The sequence below is a fragment of the Melopsittacus undulatus genome (assembly GCF_012275295.1).
Source record: "Melopsittacus undulatus isolate bMelUnd1 chromosome 26 unlocalized genomic scaffold, bMelUnd1.mat.Z SUPER_26_unloc_1, whole genome shotgun sequence".
NCBI lineage: Eukaryota > Metazoa > Chordata > Aves > Psittaciformes > Psittaculidae > Melopsittacus > Melopsittacus undulatus.
Genome location: NW_022993938.1, coordinates 25,409 through 46,812, shown reverse-complemented (window position 1 = coordinate 46,812; position 21,404 = coordinate 25,409). Strand labels below are relative to the sequence as shown.

Sequence of the window (21,404 nt, the reverse complement as noted above, 5' to 3'; positions counted from 1 at the left end):
CGTGATTGGTTGATGGAGGGGGCTTCCGGTGGGAGGCGGAAGGGAGGGGCCTAAGGGGAGGGAGGTGAGCGGTGATTGGTGGGTGAGTGGGGAGGCCACGCCCATGCTGGAAGGGGATTGGTGGAGGGGGTGTCATGGCGGCGCGCATGGGAGGGAGGGGAGTGGGAGACGCCATTTTGGAGGGGGGGTAAGGAGGGCGTTGCTATGGAGACGGGGACAAAATGGCGGCCGCCGTGGGACGCATGGAGAGCAATGGAGACACCATAGAGAGACCATAGAGACCCCATAGAAACCCATAGAGACCCATAGAGACCCCATAGGGACCCATAGGGACCCATAGAGACCCATAGAGACACATAGAGACACTATAGAGACCCATAGAGACACTATAGAGACCCCATATCACAAGGAGACAACTCCTTTATTGGACAATTAATAGGGCAGGGGTCCAGCCCCATAGCCCAGCCCCATAACCCACCCCATAACTCACCCCATAACCCATCCTCATACCCCAGCCCCATACCCCAGCCCCATACCCCAGCCCCATAACCCACCCCATAACCCAGCCCCATAACCCAGCCCCATAACTCACCCTATAACCCAGCCCCATAACCCATCCCCATACCCCAGCCCCATAACCCAGCCCCATAACTCACCCTATAACCCAGCCCCATAACCCAGCCCCATAACCCAGCCCCATAGCCCCCCCCATAGCCCCCCATACCCCAGCCCCATACCCCATCCCATAGCCCCCCCCCCTCACAGCTGTGGGGCCAGGAGCAGCAGCCCCACAACGAGGCCGCTATGGGGCAGGGGGGCGCTGGAGGACTCGGGGGGGCTCCTCCTCCAGGGGGGGCTGTTGCACAGGGACCCCCCACAGCAATGGGGCAGGGACCCCCCCCGGAGCCCCCCCAGGCCCAGGGGGTGACGGCACCAGGAGGGGGTCGCACAGCCCAGAACCAACCAGGGCTGACCCATAGGGCCTGTGGGACCCATAGAGACATATAGAGACACATAGAGACACATAGAGACACATAGAGACCCATAGAGACACATAGAGACCATAGAGACACATAGAGACACATAGAGACCATAGAGACCCATAGAGACACATAGAGACCCATAGAGACACATAGAGACACATAGAGACCCATAGAGACCATAGAGACCCATAGAGACACATAGAGACCCCATAGGGACCCATAGAGACACATAGAGACACATAGAGACACATAGAGACCCATAGAGACCCATAGAGACCCCATAGAGCCCCATAGAGACCCATAAAGACCCATAGACCCCATAGAGACCCATAGAGACCCATAGAGCCCCCTATAGACCCATAGACCCCACAGAGACCCATAGAGCCCCATAGAGACCCATAGACCCCATAGAGACCCATAGAGACCCATAGAGACCCATAGAGACCCATAGACCCCATAGAGACCCATAGACCCCATAGAGACCCATAGACCCCATGCACCCACCATAGGTCCGGGCCGTGACGCACTGGGTCCGCCCCCCCCCACAGGTCAGCACTTGGGGGTCGCAGCCATCGGGCTCGGGGCCATCACAGGCCCAACAGCGCAGCCCCGATGGGGGCGGGTCCGGCTCTGAGGCAGGAGAGACCCATAGGGACACATTGGGACCCATAGAGACCCATAGAGTCCCATAGAGATACATAGAGTCCCATAGATTCCCATAGGTACCATAGAGTCCCATAGGTACCATAGAGTCCGATAGGAACCATAGAGTCCCATAGGAACCATAGAGCCCCATGGGTACCATAGAGTCCCATAGAGTCCCATAGGTACCATAGAGTCCCATAGAGCCCCATAGATACCATAGAGCCCCATAGATACCATAGAGTCCCATAGGTACCATAGAGCCCCATAGAGTCCCATAGATACCATAGAGTCCCATAGGTACCATAGAGTCCCACAGGTACCATAGAGTTCCACAGGTACCATAGAGTCCCATAGGTACCATAGAGTCCCATAGAGCCCCATAGATACCATAGAGCCCCATCGGTACCATAGAGCCCCATAGATACCATAGAGCCCCATTGGTACCATAGAGCCCCATAGATACCATAGAGTCCCATAGGAACCATAGAGTCCCCATAGATACCATAGAGTCCCATAGGAACCATAGAGTCACATAGAGCCCCATAGAGTCCCATAGAGCCCCATAGGAACCATAGAGTCCCCATAGGAACCATAGAGTTCCAGAGATACCATAGAGTCCCCATAGGTACCATAGAGTCCCATAGGTACCATAGAGTCCCCATAGAGTCCCATAGGGCCCCATAGGTACCATAGAGTCCCATAGAGTCCCATAGGTACCATAGAGTCCCATATGTACCATAGAGTCCCCTAGAGCCCCATAGATACCATAGAGTCCCATAGGTACCATAGAGTCCCATAGGTCCCATAGAGCCCCATAGAGTCCCATAGATACCATAGAGTCCCCATAGGTACCATAGAGTCCCATAGAGCCCCATAGGTACCATAGAGTCCTATAGGTACCATAGAGTCCCATAGAGTCCCATAGGTTCCATAGAGTCCCCATAGACACCATAGAGTCCCATAGATACCATAGAGTCCCATAGAGTTCCATAGACACCATAGAGTCCCCATAGACACCATAGAGTCCCATAGGTACCATAGAGTCCCATAGATACCATAGAGTCCCCATAGGGTCCCATAGGAACCATAGAGCCCCACAGGTACCATAGAGTCCCCATAGATACCATAGAGTCCCATAGAGTCCCATAGGAACCATAGAGTCCCACAGATACCATAGAGTCCCACAGGTACCATAGAGTCCCCATAGATACCATAGAGTCCCATAGAGTCCCATAGGTACCATAGAGTCCCATAGATACCATAGAGTCCCATAGATACCATAGAGTCCCATAGATACCATAGAGTCCCCTAGAGCGCCCCCTACCAGGCTCACACAGGTCTCCATAGCAGCACCTTAGCGCCACCTCTCGGCCCCCTCCCGTCTCCAACGCTATTGGCTCCTGGCATGAACCCACGTGACCACAGCCACGGAGAAGCCCCTCCCCCTCTGCGGGTCACGTGATGGGATGGGGGGGGAGGGGGGGGAGACAAAGGTCATGTCGGGTCACACCACCCCCTTCATTAAGCCCCGCCCCCTCCCTCTAACCACGCCCCCTCCTATTGGCCCCTCCCCTATAGCCCCCATTCAATTTGACTCCTCCCCTTCCTCTCTTTGGCCCCGCCCCCCTTTTGACCACACCCTCCATTTTGACTCCGCCCCCTCCCTTATGGCCCCGCCCCCTCCATCTGACCACGCCCCCTCCCCTGGCCCCGCCCCCTCCATGTAACTCTACCTCCTCTATTTAACCCCTCCCCTCTCTCTGACCCTCCCCCTCCTTTTAGCCCCGCCCCCATCCCTTATGGCCCCTCCCCCTCCCTTTAACCCCACCTCCTCTATCTGACTCCTCCCAATGGCCCCGCCCCCTCCTTTTAACCCCGCCCCATCTCTCTGTCCCCACTCCCTTCCTTTTAGCCCCGCCCACTCCCCATAACCCCGCCCCCTCCCTCTGACCACGCCCCCCCTCTGACCCCGCCCCCTTAGGTGGCCCCACCCCCCCTCTGACACCTCCCCCTCCCTTTAACCCCTCCCCATAGCCCCGCCCCCCCCCCTTATGGCTCCGCCCCTGACCCTCTGGCCCCGCCCCCTCCCTCTGACCACGCCCCTCTCCTTCTGGACCTGCCCCCTCCCTTGGCCCCACCCCCTCCCTTTAACCCCGCCCCTTTATTTAACCCTGCCCCCTCTATTTGCCCTGCCCTTCCATCTGCCCCCGCCCCCTCCTCATAGCCCCGCCCCCTCTTGCACCGCCCCTCTGTGGCCCCGCCCCCTCTCGTTGACCCCGCCCCCTCCCTTTAGCCCCGCCCCCTCCTCATAGCCCCGTCCCCTCCCGTCTGACCCCGCCCCTCTCCATCTGGCCCCGCCCCCTCCCTCTGACCCCGCTCCCTCCCTCTGACCACGCCCCCCTCCCCCATAGCCCCGCCCCCTCCCTGGCCCCGCCCCCCTCTGGTGGCCCCGCCCCCTTCTGACACCTCCCCCTCCATTTAACACCCCCCTCCGATGGCCCCTCCCCTCTCCCCCCTGGCCCCGCCCCCTCTCCCTCTGGCCCCGCCCCCCCGTTGGCCCCGCCCCTCACTGATCTCCACGCATGCGTCCTGGGGGCGGGGGCAGCTCAGCTCCTGCAGGGGGCGCTCGCAGGAGCCGTCGGAGGCGTCACACGTGACACACAGCAGGGGGCGCCCGAGCACCGGGGGGGGAGGGGCCAGGGCTGGGGGGGGGAGCAGGAAATGGGGGAAAATAGAGTGAAATACGTCAAAATCAGACCAAAATTGACCAAAATCAGCCCAAAATCAATAAAAATAGCATCAGATATGTCAAAATCAGCCCAAAATGGATGAAAATAGCGTAAAATACATAGAAATCAGCCTAACATTGTCAGAAATCAGCCCAAAATTGACCAAAATCAGCCCAAAATCGATAAAAATAACCCTAAATATGTCAAAATCAGCCAAAAAAGGATGAAAATAGCATTAAATACATCGAAATCAGCCCCAAATTGACAGAAATGAGCCCAGAATGGACCGAAATCAGCCCAAAATGGATGAAAATAGCATTATATACATCAGAATCAGCCCAAAATGGACAGAAATCAGCCCAAAATTGACCGAAATCAACATGAAGTCTATGTATATAGCATCAAATACGTCAAAATCAGCCCAAAATGGACCAAAATAGCTTAAAATACGTTGAAATCAGCCCAAAATGGACCACAATCACCCAAAAATGGATAAAAATCTGCTCAAAATTGACCAAAATAGCATAAAATACATCGAAATCAGCTTAAAATGGAGCAAAAATAGCCCAAAATAATCAGCATAAAATGGACCAAAACACCCCAAATAGACCGAAATCAGCTAAAAATGGATCAAAATAGCCTAAAATGAACAAAATCAGAACAAAACAGCCCAAAATTGAACAAAATCAGCTAAAAATGGATGAAAATAGTCCAAAACGGAGAAAAACGGACTAAAATAAGCGCAAAATCAACCAAAATCAGCTAAAAATTGATCAAATTTCTCCAAAATGGACCAAAATCTGTGCAAATTCGACCAAAATCACCCCAAATTGGATCAAAATAGCCCAAAATGGCCCAAAATCTCCCCCCCATCCCCCATAGAGACCCCTCCTCCCCTCCCCCCCCCACTCACGTGACTCAGGCAGGTGGGCGGGGCTCCTCTCCTCGCGCAGGGTCACGACCTCTCCGTGGGAGCGGAAGGTGATGACGACGTCGGGGGCGGCGATGACGTCACATCCGCCTTCCTCCCGCCGCAGTTCACGCCCGTCTGCAACCGGCCCCGCCCCCTTCTTGACGTCATCACGTTAACCACGCCCCTGTGTGACGTCACCGCGGCGACGTCCCGAGGCCACGCCCACCACGTGACGTCACGCACCCACCTCGCCACGTGGTCAGGGTCGTCCGGCGGCAGACGGAGGTGGGGGAGGGGCAGGAAATCTCCCGGCAGCCTCCGGGGTCACAGAGAGGGCAACGGAGGGAGAGGAGGGAACCTGGAGCCATAGAGACCATAGAGACCATAGAGACACATAGAGACACATAGAGACACATAGAGACACATAGAGACACATAGAGACACATAGAGACCCATAGAGACACATAGAGACACATAGAGACACATAGAGACCATAGAGACACATAGAGACACATAGAGACACATAGAGACACATAGAGACCATAGAGACACATAGAGACACATAGAGACACATAGAGACACATAGAGACACATAGAGACCATAGAGACACATAGAGACACATAGAGACCATAGAGACCATAGAGACACATAGAGACCATAGAGACACATAGAGACACATAGAGACCATAGAGACACATAGAGACCATAGAGACACATAGAGACACATAGAGACACATAGAGACACATAGAGACCATAGAGACACATAGAGACCATAGAGACACATAGAGACACATAGAGACACATAGAGACCATAGAGACCATAGAGACACATAGAGACCATAGAGACACATAGAGACACATAGAGACCATAGAGACCATAGAGACCATAGAGACACATAGAGACCATAGAGACACATAGAGACACATAGAGACCATAGAGACACATAGAGACCATAGAGACACATAGAGACACATAGAGACACATAGAGACCTATAGAGACACATAGAGACACAGAGACACATAGAGACACATAGAGACCATAGAGACACATAGAGATCATAGAGACACATAGAGACACATAGAGACCATAGAGACACATAGAGATCATAGAGACACATAGAGACACAGAGACACATAGAGACACATAGAGACCATAGAGACACATAGAGACACATAGAGACCATATAGACACATAGAGACACATAGAGACCATAGAGACCCATAGAGACACATAGAGACACATAGAGACCCACAGAGACACATAGAGACCCATAGAGACCCATAGAGACCATAGAGACACATAGAGACCATAGAGACACATAGAGACACATAGAGACACATAGAGACCATAGAGACCCATAGAGACCCATAGAGACACATAGAGACCCATAGAGACACATAGAGACACATAGAGACACATAGAGACCCATAGAGACCCCATAGAGACCCCATAGAGACCCCATAGACTCAGGCCTCCCTGCCCCCCATCTCCCCATGTCTCACCCCTGCCCCCCCGCAATGATTCATGGGAAGGAAGTCTCTTCCCCCCTCCCCCCCATGATTCACCCCCCACATCCGTCCTTGTCTCATCCCCTCCCCCCCATCGAGGGCCCAGAGCCCTTCCCCATAGCAGGGAACCCATAGAGACCATAGGGTCCTGCCCCATAGCCCAGCCCCATAACCATGCCCCATAGCATAGAACACATAGAGATCATAGAGCCCTGCCCCATAGCAGAGCATCCCTAGCCCAGCCCCATAGCAGACAAACTATAGAGACCACAGGGTCCTGCCCCATAGCATATAACCCATAGAGACCATAGGGCTCAGCCCCATAGCAGAGCATTCATAGGGCCCTGCCCCATAGCATAGAACCAATAGCCCAGCCCCATAGCATAGAGCACATAGAGACCATAGAGCCCTGCCCCATAGCAGAGCATCTGTGGGGATCTGCCCCATAGCATAGAACCCATAGAGACCATAGACCCCTGTCCCATAGCCCAGCCCCATAACACAGAACCCATAGAGAGCATAGACCCCTGTCCCATAGCCCAGCCCCACAGCACAGAACCCATAGGGACCATAGACCCCTGTCCCATAGCCCAGCCCCACAGCATAGGACCCATAGAGACCATAGACCCCTGCCCCATAGCCCAGCCCCGTAACACAGAACCCATAGAGACCATAGACCCCTACCCCATAGCCCAGCCCCATAGCATAGAACCCATAGAGATCATAGAGCCCTGCCCCATAGCCCAGCCCTATAGCACAGAACCCATAGAGACCATAGACCCCTACCCCATAGCCCAGCCCTATAGCACAGAACCCATAGAGACCATAGACCCCTGCCCCATAACCCAGCCCCATAGTACAGAACCAATAGAGACCATAGACCCCTGCCCCATAGCCCATCCCCATAGCATAGAGCACATAGACTCCATAGAGCCCTGCCCCATAGCAGAGCATCTGTAGGGCTCTGCCCCATAGCACAGAACCCATAGAGACCATAGAGCCCTGCTCCATAGCCCAGCCCCATAGCACAGAATCCATAGAGACCATAGACCCCTGCCCCATAACCCACCCCCATAGCAAAGACCCAACACCCCAGCCCCATATCCCCCTGCCCCATAACCCCCAAACCCCTCCCCCACCCCCATTGGGTCCCCATTGATGTGGGGGGGGAGGGGCAGGGGGTGGGGGAGGGGGTGGGGGAGGGGCTTACCTGGCGCCAGCAGCATCAGCAGAGCCCATCCCCCCCCCATTGCTCTTCCCATTGGAGCTGATCCTGTCTGGATCCGCTCTTATAGCAGGAAAAGGGGGGGGAGGGGAAGGGGGAGGGGCATCCGGTCAAGCCCCGCCCCCCAATGGGGGTGGGGGAGGAGAAGCTTCTGCTTTTGGGGCAGGAAGTGGGGAAATTGGGCAATGGGGGAGGGGGAAGGGGGGGGAGGGGATTGGGGCCATAGAGTTGGAGCATTGGAGGATTGAGGGGCGCTTTAGGGGGCTTGGAGGACTTTGAACCATAGAGTGGACCCATTGGAGGATCATTGGGACCATAGAGTTGGAGAATTGGTACCATAGAGTTCAACCATTGGAGGAGTGAGGGGTGCTTCTAGGGGCTTGGAGGACCTTGAACCATAGAGTGGGAGCATTGGACGACTTTGTACCATAGAGTTGGAGCGTTGGAGGACCATGAGAACCATAGAGTTTAAGTATGGGAGGACTGAAGGGCACTTTAGGGGTCCTGGAGGACCATTGGAACCATAGAGTTTAAACATTGGAAGAATGAGGGGCACTTCTGAAGGCTTGGAGGACCTTGAACCATAGAGTGGGAGGGTTGGAGGACCATTGGAACCATAGAGTTTAATGATTGGAGGACTTTGAACCATAGAGTTGGCCCTTTAGAGGACCATGAGAACCATAGAGTTGGAGCATTGGAGGCCTAAAAGGCACCTTAGGTGGCTCTGGAGGACCATAAACCATAGAGTGGGAGCACTGCAGGACCTGTGGAACCATAGAGTTCAACCATTGGAGGACTTAGGGGTGCTTTATGGGCTTGGAGGACCATGAGAACCATAGAGTTGGAGCACTGGAGGACCAGTAGGACCATAGAGTTGAACTACTGGAGGCCTCAGGGGTGCTTTAGGGTCTTGGAGGACCTTGAACCATAGAGTGGGAGCGTTGGAGGACCATTGAAACCATAGAGTCTGACCATTGGAGGCCTAAAGGGCACCTTGGTGGGCTCTGGAGGACCATTAACCATAGAGTGGGAGCATTGGAGGACTTTGAACCATAGAATGGGCCCATTGGAGGACCATTGGGACCACAGAGTTCAATCATTGGAGGACTGAGGGGGTGCTTCTAGGGCCTTGGAGGACCTTGAACCATAGAGTTGGAACATTGGAGGACCATTGGAACCATAGAGTTCAACCATTGGAGGACTGAAGTGCACCTCCAGCGGCTTGGAGGACCTCGAACCATAGAGTTGGAACCTTGGAGGACCATTGGGACCATAGAGTCCAAGCACTGGAGGACCCAGGAACCATAGAGTCCAACCCTTGGAGGACTGAGGACCCAGGTACCACATAGAGCGCCCCCTGCAGGACCATGACAACCATAGAGTTCAACTATGGGAGGACTGAAGGGCACTTTAGGGGTCCTGGAGGACCATTGGAACCATAGAGTTTAAGCATTGGAGGACTTCCGGGACCTCATTTTGACCCAAAACCCCTTGAATTCAACCCAAAACCCAGTTTAATGCTCATGAATGGAAGGGGGAGGGGTGGGGGGGGGGGTCACGTGTCTCTCTGGGTCTCCTTGCCCTCTTCTGATTGGTCCTTGTGGCCTCCCCGCTCCTCATTGGCTGGCTGGGAGGACGCTGCTCTCTGATTGGCTGCTGGGGAGGGGCGGGCGGGGCTGCGGCCTAGGGGGGGAGGGAGGGGCCATGAGGGAGCTCCGCCCCCTTCACGTGGCCACGCCCACCCGTGACCACGTGACCCCTGCCCCTTGCTCACCATTGGCTGCCCGGGAGGGGGGAGGGGCCGAGCGGGAGGGTTTCCCACGGAGGAGGTCAATGACCTGAGGGGGGAGGGGCACGTCAGGGGCGGGGTCACGTCAGGGGGCGGGGTCACGTCAGGGGGAGGGGTCACGTCAGGGGGCGGGGCCTCGGAGGAGCTCCACCCACCCCCAGAGCCCCATTGAGCTCCATTGAGCACACATAGAGCCCCATTGAACCCCATTACCCCCCATAGACCCCCATTACTCCCCATAGAGACCCATAGACACCCCATAGACCCCCATAGACCCCCATAGACACCCCATAGACCCCCATAGACACCACATAGACCCCCATAGACACCCCATAGACACCCCATAGACCCCCATAGACACCCCATAGACACCCCATAGACCCCCATTATCGCCCCATAGAGACCCATAGACCCCCATATACATCCTGGTCAGCCGCCACCGCCAGGGGGCGCTGGTTGCGGTGGTCGCGGACGTCCCCATTCACCCCCATTCATCCCCATAGACACCCCATAGACCCCCATAGACCCCCATAGACACCCCATAGACCCCCATTAACACCCCATAGACCCCCATAGACACCCCATAGACACCCCATAGACACCCCATAGACCCCCATAGACCCCCATAGACACCCCATAGACCCCCATAGACCCCCATATACCTGCTGGTCATTGGCCACCGCCAGGGGGCGCTGGTTGCGGTGGTCGCGGACGTCCCCATTCACCCCCATTCATCCCCATATCCCCCCATAGACACCCCATAGACCCCCATAGACCCCCATTACACCCCATAGACCCCCATAGACCCCCATAGACACCCCATAGACCCCCATAGACCCCCATAGACACCCCATAGACACCCCATAGACCCCCATAGACACCCCATAGACACCCCATAGACACCCCACAGACACCCCATAGCCCCCCATAGACACCCCATAGACACCCCATAGACCCCCATAGACCCCCATTGTCCCCCATAGACACCCCATAGACCCCCATATACCTGCTGGTCATTGGCCACCGCCAGGGGGCGCTGGTTGCGGTGGTCGCGGACGCTGCTGTCGCCCCCCCCCCGCAGCAGCAGCCTCATAGACCCCCCATAGACACCCATAGACACCCCATAGACACCCCATAGACCCCCATAGACACCCCATAGACCCCCATAGACCCCCATAGACACCCCATAGCACCCCATAGACCCCCATAGACCCCCATAGACCCCCATAGACACCCCATAGACCCCCATAGACACCCCATAGACACCCATAGACCCCCATAGACACCCCATAGCACCCCATAGACCCCCATAGACCCCCATAGAACCCCATAGACACCCATAGACACCCCATAGACCCCCATAGACACCCCATAGACACCCATAGACCCCCATAGACACCCATAGACCCCCATAGACACCCCATAGACACCCCATAGACCCCCATAGACCCCCATATACCTGCTGGTCATTGGCCACCGCCAGGGGGCGCTGGTTGCGGTGGTCTCGGACGCTGCTGTCGCCCCCCCCCGCGCAGCAGCAGCTGCATAGACCCCCATTACCCCCCATAGACACCCCATAGACCCCCATAGACACCCCATAGACACCCATAGACCCCCATAGACCCCCATAGACCCCCATATCCCCCCATAGACACCCCATAGACACCCCATAGACACCCCATAGACACCCCATAGACCCCCATAGACACCCCATAGACCCCCATAGACCCCCATAGACACCCCATAGACACCCCATAGACCCCCATAGACCCCCATAGACCCCCATAGACACCCCATAGAGCCCCCATAGACACCCCATAGACACCCCATAGACCCTCATAGACACCCCATAGACCCCCATATCCCCCCATAGACACCCCATAGACCCCCATAGACACCCCATAGACCCCCATATCCCCCCATAGACCCCCATAGACACCCCATAGACACCCCATAGACCCCCATAGACACCCCATAGACACCCCATAGACACCCCATAGACCCCCATAGACACCCCATAGACACCCCATAGACACCCCATAGACCCCCATAGACACCCCATAGACCCCCATAGACACCCCATAGACACCCCATAGACCCCCATAGACACCCCATAGACACCCCATAGACCCCCATTAACACCCCATAGACACCCCATAGACACCCATAGACACCCCATAGACCCCCATAGACACCCCATAGACACCCCATAGACCCCCATTAACACCCCATAGACACCCCATAGACACCCATAGACCCCCATGGACCCCCATAGACACCCCATAGACCCCCATTACACCCCATAGACACCCCATAGACACCCCATAGACACCCATAGACACCCCATAGACCCCCATAGACCCCCATTACACCCCATAGACACCCCATAGACCCCCATAGACCCCCATAGACCCCCATAGACACCCCATAGAGCCCCATAGACCCCCATAGACACCCCATAGACCCCCATAGACACCCCATAGAACCCCATAGACCCCCATAGACACCCCATAGAACCCCATAGACCCCCATAGACACCCCATAGACACCCCATAGACCCCCATAGACACCCCATAGACCCCCATAGACACCCCATAGACCCCCATAGACCCCCATAGACCCCCATAGAGACCCCATAGACCCCCATAGACACCCCATAGACACCCCATAGACCCCCATAGACCCCCATAGACACCCCATAGACACCCCCATAGACCCCCATAGACCCCCATAGACACTCATAGACCCCCATATACCTGCTGGTCATTGGCCACCGCCAGGGGGCGCTGGTTGCGGTGGTCGCCCCCCCCCCGCAGCAGCAGCCTCAGCGCCCCCTGCAGGCCGCGCGCCGCCGCCGCGTGCAGGGCCGTGCAGCCCGCGTACGACTGCGCGTTGACGTCAGCGCCGCGCTGGGGGGGGGGGGGGGGGGGGGGGGGGGAGAGACCACGTGACAAGGGGAGGGGCTATGGGGATCCATGGGGGTGAATGGGGTGTAATGGGGATGAATGGGGTAATGGGGGTGAATGGGGGTCTATCGGGGGTAATGGGGGTCTATGGGGACGAATGGGGTGTTAAGGGGGGGCTATGGGGATCTATGGGGGTGCATAGGGGGCAATGGGGGGAATGGGGTCTGTGGGGGGAAATGGGGGGTCTATGGGGGGTCTATGGGGGTTAATGGGGTGTTAATGGGGGTCTATGGGGGGATAATGGGAATCTATGGGGGAATGGGGGTCTATGGGGGTCTATGGGGGTGAATGGGGAGCTATGGGGGTAATGGGGGTGAATGGGGCAATGGGGGCTATGGGGTGTTAATGGGGGGCTATGGGGGGTAATGGGGATCTAAGGGGGGGAATGAGGATGAATGGGGGTAATGGGGGTCTATGGGGCTTAATGGGGGTCTATGGGGGGTAATGGGGGGGGCTATGGGGTGGTAATGGGAGGCTATGGGGGGTAATGGGTGTGAATGGGGGGGAATGGGGGTCTATGGGGAATGTAATGGGGAGCAATGGGGACCCTGAACCCACCTGTGCCCCCCATTACCCCATTACCCCATTGACCCCCATTGCCCCCATTGATCCCCATTACCCCATTGCCCCCATTACCCCATTGACCCCCATTACCCCATTACCTGAATGAGCAGCTCCACCATGTCCAGGCTGTTGTTCTCCACTGCATGTTGCAATGGGGAGCGACCACTCTTGATGTCCTGGGGGGAAGCTGGGGGTCAGGGACCCATAGGGACCCATAGAGAACCCATAGGGACACATAGAGACACATAGAGACACATAGAGACCCATAGAGACACCATAGGGACCCATAGAGACCTCATAGAGACCTCATAGAGACCCATAGAGACCTCATAGGGAACCATAGAGACCTCATAGAGACCCCATAGAGACACATAGAGACCTCATAGGGACCCATAGAGACCCCACTGAGACCCATAGAGGCCCCATAGAGCCCCATAGAGCCCCCATAGAGACCCCATAGAGCCCCATAGAGACCCCATAGATCCCCATAGATCCCCATAAAGCCCCATAGATCCCCATAGAGTCCCCATAGAGACCCCATAGAGACCCATGGAGACCTCATAGAGACTCCATAGAGACCCATAGAGACTCCATAGAGACCCCATAGAGACCCCATAGAGACCCCATAGAGCCCCATAGAGACCCATAGAGACCCCATAGGCCCCATTACCACTGCATCCACATCAGCCCCATGCTCCAGCAGCAGCTCCACACTCTCCCGGCACCCAGAATGCACCGCGAGGTGCAGGGGGGTCAGACCTGGGGGCAATGGGGTCAATAGGGAGCCCATTGAGCCCAATGGGACCCCATTGACTTCAATGGGAGCCCCTGAACCCCATTGACACCACTTACCCCCCATTACCCCCATTCCCCCCTATAGAGCCCCATTCACCCCCCATTCACACCCTATAGCCCCCCATTAACCCCTATATATCCCCCCATATACCCCCTTTCCCCCATTACCCCAATTACCCCCTTACCCCATTGACCCCCATTACCCCATTATCCCCATTACCCCTCATTGCCCTTATTGAGCCCCATTACCCCCATTGAACCCCATTGAGTCCCATTGAGCCCCATTACCCCCATTGAACCCCATTGCCCCCCATAGAACCCCATTACCCCCATTAACCCCATTGCCCTCCATTGAACCCCATTACCCCTATTACCCCCCATTTCCCCCATACAACCCCATTTGCCCCCATAGAACCTCATTACCCTCCACTACCCCCATTGATCCCCATTACCCCCCATTGAACCCCATTGAGTCCCATTGAACCGCATTACCCTTATTACCCCCCATTGAGCCCCAATACCCCCTAGTACCCCATTACCCCCCATTAACCCCATTGACCCCCCCCCCCCCATTGACCCCCCGCTGACCCTCATAGTCGGTCACGTGGAGGTCGGGCCCCCCCCAGAGCACCTCCCTCAGTACACCCTATAGCCCCCCCATAGAACCCCATTAACCCCCATAGAACCCCATTAACCCCCATTGAACCCCATTGATCCCCATTGATCCCCATTGAACCCCATTAACCCCCATTGAACCCCATTGAACCCCATTGAACCCCATTGATCCCCATTACCCCCATTGAACCCCATTGAACCCCATAGAACCCCATTAACCCCCATAGACCCCCATTGATCCCCATTGAACCCCATTAACCCCATTGATCCCCATTGAACCCCATTAACCCCATAGAACCCCATTAACCCCCATTGACGCCCATTGATCCCCATTGATCCCCATTAACCCCATTACCCCCCCATAGAACCCCATTAACCCCCATTGAACCCCATTAACCCCATTGAACCCCATTGATCCCCATTAACCCCATTGATCCCCATTGACCCCCATTGTCCCCATTGATCCCCATTGTCCCCATAGAACCCCATTAACCCCCATTGATCCCCATTGAACCCCATTGAACCCCATTGATCCCCATTGCCCCCCATTGATCCCCATTGATCCCCATTGACCCCATTGTCCCCCATTGAACCCCATTGAACCCCATTGATCCCCATTGAACCCCATTGATCTCCCCCCCCCATTGACCCCCCGCTGACCCTCATAGTCGGTCACGTGGAGGTCGGGCCCCCCCCGGAGCAGCTCCCTCAGTACACCCTATAGCCCCCCATAGAATCCCATTAACCCCCATTGAACCCCATTGATCCCCATTGATCCCCATTAACCCCCATTGAACCCCATTGATCCCCATTGAACCCCATTAACCCCCATTGATCCCCATTGATCCCCATTAACCCCCATTGCCCCCATTGATCCCCATTGATCCCCATTGAACCCCATTGAACCCCATTAACCCCCATTGACCCCCATTGTCCCATTGATCCCCATTGAACCCCATTACCCCCCATCCCCCCCCATTGACCCCCCGCTGACCCTCATAGTCGGTCACGTGGAGGTCGGGCCCCCCCCGGAGCAGCTCCCTCAGTACACCCTATAGCCCCCCATAGAACCCCATTAACCCCCATTGAACCCCATTAACCCCATTGAACCCCATTGATCCCCATTGAACCCCATTAACCCCCATTGAACCCCATTGATCCCCATTAACCCCATTGAACCCCATTGTCCCCATTGATCCCCATTGAACCCCATTGATCCCCATTGAACCCCATTAACCCCCATTGAACCCCATTGATCCCCATTAACCCCATTGAACCCCATTGTCCCCATTGATCCCCATTGAACCCCATTGATCCCATTGATCCCCATTAACCCCCATTGAACCCCATTGATCCCCATTAACCCCCATTGAACCCCATTGATCCCCATTGAACCCCATTGTCCCCATTGAACCCCATTGATCCCCATTAACCCCATAGAACCCCATTGATCCCCATTAACCCCCATTGAACCCCATTGTCCCCATTGCCCCCATTGATCCCCATTGAACCCCATTGATCCCCATTGAACCCCATTGATCCCCATAGAACCCCATTACCCCCCATTGCCCCCATTGATCCCCATTGATCCCCATTGATCCCCATTACCCCCCATCCCCCCCCCCATTGACCCCCCGCTGACCCTCATAGTCGGTCACGTGGAGGTCGGGCCCCCCCCGGAGCAGCTCCCTCAGTACACCCTATAGCCCCCATAGAACCCCATTAACCCCCATTGAACCCCATTGATCCCCATTGAACCCCATTAAACCCCATTAACCCCATTGAACCCCATTGATCCCCATTGAACCCCATTAAACCCCATTAACCCCATTGAACCCCATTAACCCCCATTGAACCCCATTACCCCCATTGAGCTCCATTAACCCACATTGAGCCCCATTACCCCCATTGATCCCCATTAACCCCCATAGAACCCCATTGATCCCCATTGTCCCATTGATCCCCATTGAACCCCATTGATCCCTCCCCCCCCCCCCCATTGACCCCCCGCTGACCCTCATAGTCGGTCACGTGGAGGTCTGGCCCCCCCCGGAGCAGCTCCCTCAGTACGCCTGCGCCGCCGGCCGCGCATGCCAAGTGCGCCCCCGTGCGGCCGCGCCGGTCCCGCGCCATCGCGCATGCGCCGTGCGCCACCAGCAGCCGCACCAGCGCCGGCTGCGACGCCAAGATGGCGACGTGCAGGGGGGTCTGCGGAGGGGGCGGGGCTTGAGCGAGGGGGCGGGGCTTGAGCGAGGGGGCGGGGCTTGAGCGAGGGGGCGGGGCTTGGGAGCCCATTCATGCCCATTGACACCCATTGATCCCATTGATCCCTATTGATTCCATTGATCCTCATTGATCCCCATTGACTCCATTCTTCCCATTGACACCCATTGACTCCATTGATCCCCATTGATACCCATTGATGTCCATTGAGACCCATTGACTCCATTGATCCTCCATTGATCCCCATTGATGCCCATTCACTTCATTGATCCCCATTGACTCCATTGATGCCCATTGATCCTCATTGACTTCATTGAGCCCCATTGGCTCTATTGATCCCCACTGACTCCATTGATCCCCATTGACTCCATTGATCCCAATAACCCCCCACAACCCATTACCCCATTGCAGCCAATTACCCACATCACACCCCATTACCCTCATTACCCCCATTACCCCCATTACCCCATTCCCCCCATCACCCCCATTACCCCCATTACCCCATTACCCCCCATTACCCCATTACCCCCATTGACCCATTACCCCTTATTGCCCCATTGCCCCCCATTGATCCCCATTACCCCCATTGCCCCCATTCATCCCCATTACCCCATCACCCCCATTACCCCATTACCCCCATTACCCCATCACCCCCATTGCCCCCCATTACCCCCATCATCCCCATTGATCCCCATTGCCCCCACCTGCCGCAGCCGGTTCTGCACATCCAGGTCCTTGCCCCCCCGCAGGAACAGGGACACAAGGTGACGGACGAGGCCCAGGGAGCCCTGAGCTACTGCGATGTGGAGGGGCCTATACATGGGATAACATAGATAACATGGGATAACATGGGATAACATGGATTACATGGGGTAACATGGGGTAACATAGGGATAACATGGATAACATGGGGTTACATGGGATAACATGGGATAACATGGGATAACATGGGATAACATGGGATAACATGGATAACATGGGATAACATGGGATAACATGGGATAACATGGGATAACATGGATAACATGGATAACATGGGATAACATGGATAACATGGGATAACATGGGATAACATGGATAACATGGGATAACATGGGTAACATGGGATAACATGGGATAACATGGGATAACATGGGATAACATGGATAACATGGGATAACATGGGATAACATGGATAACATGGGATAACATGGATAACATGGGATAACATGGGATAACATGGGATAACATGGGATAACATGGATAACATGGGATAACATGGATAACATGGGATAACATGGGATAACATGGGATAACATGGGATAACATGGATAACATGGGATAACATGGATAACATGGGATAACATGGGATAACATGGGGTAATATGGGATAACATGGGATAACATGGATAACATGGGATAACATGGGATAACATGGGGTAACATAGGGTAACATGGGATAACATGGGATAACATGGATAACATGGGATAACATGGGATAACATGGGGTAATACTGGATAACGTGGGATAACATGGGATAACATAGGGATAACATAGGATAATATGGGATAACATAGGGATAACATGGGTTTACATGGGATAACATAGGGTAATATAGAATAACATAGGGATAACATGGGGTTACATGGGAAAACATAGGGTAATATGGGATAACATAGGGATAACATGGGGTTACATGGGATAACATAGGGTAATATGGGATAACATAGGTTAATATAGAACATCATAGGGTAATATGGGATAGCATAGGGATAACATGGGGTTACATGGGATAACATAGGGTAATAGGGGATAACATAGGGATAACATGGGGTTACATGGGATAACATAGGGTAATAGGGGATAACATAGGGATAACATGGGGTTACATGGGATAACATAGGGTAATATGGGATAACATAGGGATAACATGGGGTTACATGGGATAACATGGATTACATGGGGTAACATAGGGATAACATAGGGATAACATGGGGTAACATGGATAACATGGGATAACATGGATTACATGGGGTAACATAGGGATAACATAGAGATAACAGGGAGTAACATAGGATAACATAGGGATAACGTGGATTACATGGAATAACATGGATTACATGGGATAACATAGGAGTAACATGGGATAACAACATGGATAACATGGAATAACATAGGATAACATAGGATAACATGTGGACAACATGGATTACATAGAATAACATATGGATAACACAGGACACGGGGGGGGCAGGGAGCAGGAAGCAGCCGCTCCTTCCCCTCCCCCCCCCCGCTCTCGCTTCCAGTAAGGGGCGTGGCCTCTGCGGTGACGTCACCACCGGGGATTCCCCACGGGGGGGGGAGGGGAAGTCGGCGCTTTCCCACGGGTGGGGGGGAGCCCCTTGGGGGGGGGGTCCCTATGGGGCTTTAATGGGGTTCTATGGGTGGGGGGGTAAAGGGGGGGGCTAAGGGGGGGTTCCCATAGGGGTTCATAGGGGGTTACCAATGGGGTGCCCCATAGGGAGTCAATGGGGGGGTCCCATAGGGGGGTTCCCATAGGGGGGTTCCCATAGGGGATAACCCATAGGGGGGATCAATGGGGGGGGTCCATAGGGGGGTTCCCATAGGGGGGTTCCATGGTGGGGTCCATAGGGGATAACCCATAGGGGGGGTTAAATAGGGGTCCATGGGGGGGTGCCCATAGGGGATAAAACATGGGGGGGTCCATAGGGGTTGCCCATAGGGGGGTCAATGGGGGGGTCTATAGGGGGTTCCCATAGGGGATAACCCATAGGGGGGGTCATTGGGGGGGTTCCATAGGGGTCAATGGGGGGGTGTCCATAGGGGGTTGCCCATAGGGGATAAACCATAGGGGGTCAATAGGCGGGTTCCGTAGGGGTCCATAGGGGGGTCAATGGGGGGGTGTTCATAGGGTTCCATAGGGGTCAGTGGGGGGTGCCCATGGGGGGGGTGTCCATAGGGTTCAATGGGGGGTTCCATAGGGGATAACCCATAGGGGGGTCAATGGGGGTTTCCATAGGGTTCCATAGGGGGATGTCCATAGGGTCCCATAGGGGTCAATGGGGGGGTCCATAGGGGTCTATAGGGTTCCATAGGGGTCAATGGGGGGGTCAGTGGGGGGGGTCCATAGGGGTCAATGGGGGTGTCAATGGGGGTGTTCTATAGGGTTCCATAGGGGTCAATGGGGGGGTTAATGGGGGGGTCCATAGGGTCCCATAGGGTTCAATGGGGGGTCCCATAGGGGTCAATGGGGGGGTCCATAGGGTTCCATAGGGGTTAATGGGGGGGGTCCATAGGGGGGTCAATGGGGGGGTGTCCATAGGGGTCAATGGGGGGGTCAATGGGGTTCAATGGGGGGGTCAAAGGGGGTCAATGGGGGGGTCAATGGGGGTCAATGGGGGGGTCCCCCCTCACTCACGTGTCCCCGTCCTCGTCCTGCTCGGTGGCCACAGCAATGTCAGCAGCCAATTGAGCCTCGGGGGGGGGAGGGGGGGGGGCAGGAGCCCCAGAGGGGGGGGGGGCAGAGCCCCGAACAGCGGCAACAGCGGCACTGGGGGGGGGGGGGAACCAATATCAGCCCTTTTGAACCCAATTTAACCCTTTTTAACCCAATTTTACCCTTTTTAACCCAATTTTACCCTTTTTAACCCATTTTTACCCTTTTAAACCCAATTTTACCCTTATTAACCCAATTTTAACCTTTTCTAACCCAATTCTAGCCTTTTGAACCCAATTTTACCTTTTTTACCCTAATTTTAGCCCTTTTTAAGCCAATTTTACCTTTATAACCCAATTTTAGCCCTTTTTAACCCAATTTTACCCTTTCTAACCCAATTTTACCCTTTTTGAACCCATTTTAACCCTTTTAAACCCAATTTTACCCCTTTTAACCCCATTTGAGACCTTCTTAACCCAATTTTACCCCTTTTAACCCAATTTCAGCCTTTTTTAACCCAATTTGAGCCCTTTTCAACCCAATTATAGCTTTTTTAATCCCAACTTTACTCTTTTTAACCCTTTTTAACCCAATTTCACCCTTTTAAACCCAGTTTTATCCTTTTAAACCCAATTTTAACCCTTTTTAACTCAATTTCACCCATTTTACCCCAAATTCCCCCATTTTCACCCAAAACCCCCCTCATTTCCCCCCCTCCCCCCCCCATCCTCACCTGCCATGGGGGGGGGAGGGACCCCCCCTACCGGAAGCGCTGGGGGGAGGGGGAGGGGCGGGGGGGGATCCCCTCGAGCCGCTTTGCAATAGGGAGGGGAGGGGAAGAGACCCCCACCCCTCCCCCCACCCCCTCCCCCTCCCCCTCCCCCCCCTCCCCCCGCCCCTCCCCCCCCCGTTACCGATCGCCTCTTCCGCAGGGGTAACGAGGCCTCGGGGGGTGGGGGAGGGGCGAGGGGGGGGGGTGGGGGGGGGAGGGGGGGTGGGGGGAGGGGG

General features: G+C 55.2%; 2 protein-coding genes and 1 long non-coding RNA gene across 3 annotated transcripts; all 3 read right to left on the bottom strand.

Annotated features, from left to right (window-relative positions):
- Window positions 1-759: 759 nt before the first annotated feature.
- On the bottom strand, window positions 760-8,064 carry PLAUR (plasminogen activator, urokinase receptor). Its single transcript, XM_034073528.1, has 7 exons — window positions 7,993-8,064; window positions 5,518-5,628; window positions 5,271-5,405; window positions 4,199-4,330; window positions 2,953-3,075; window positions 1,488-1,613; window positions 760-983 (listed from the first exon to the last, which is right to left on the bottom strand). Exons 1-7 carry the CDS (start codon window positions 8,042-8,044, stop codon window positions 760-762), a joined length of 903 nt encoding a protein of 300 aa, XP_033929419.1. The 5' UTR covers window positions 8,045-8,064.
- A 1,434-nt stretch (window positions 8,065-9,498) lies between these two features.
- Window positions 9,499-10,515, bottom strand: LOC117438116 (uncharacterized). The gene is made up of 3 exons (XR_004550643.1): window positions 10,459-10,515; window positions 9,782-9,845; window positions 9,499-9,690 (listed from the first exon to the last, which is right to left on the bottom strand). It is a non-coding gene; the product is annotated as an uncharacterized lncRNA (long non-coding RNA).
- Window positions 10,516-12,534: 2,019 nt separating this feature from the next.
- BCL3 (BCL3 transcription coactivator) lies at window positions 12,535-20,455 on the bottom strand (the record flags this gene model as incomplete). Its single annotated transcript, XM_034073527.1, has 6 exons — window positions 12,535-12,705; window positions 13,425-13,502; window positions 13,997-14,085; window positions 16,752-16,944; window positions 17,664-17,772; window positions 20,379-20,455. Coding segments are annotated over 6 exons (717 nt in total), but the record flags the coding sequence as incomplete, so codon positions are not given.
- Between the last annotated feature and the right edge of the window lie 949 nt (window positions 20,456-21,404).

Coding starts and splice junctions, on each gene's coding strand:
- PLAUR (XM_034073528.1), bottom strand. CDS start 8,044: ATGGGAAGAGCAATGGGGGGGGGATGGGCTCTGCTGATGCTGCTGGCG. Junction 5,406..5,517: donor GACCCTGACCACGTGGCGAG/GTGGGTGCGTGA, acceptor GGCCGGTTGCAG/ACGGGCGTGAACTGCGGCGG. Junction 3,076..4,198: donor GGACGCATGCGTGGAGATCA/GTGAGGGGCGGG, acceptor CGTGACCCGCAG/AGGGGGAGGGGCTTCTCCGT.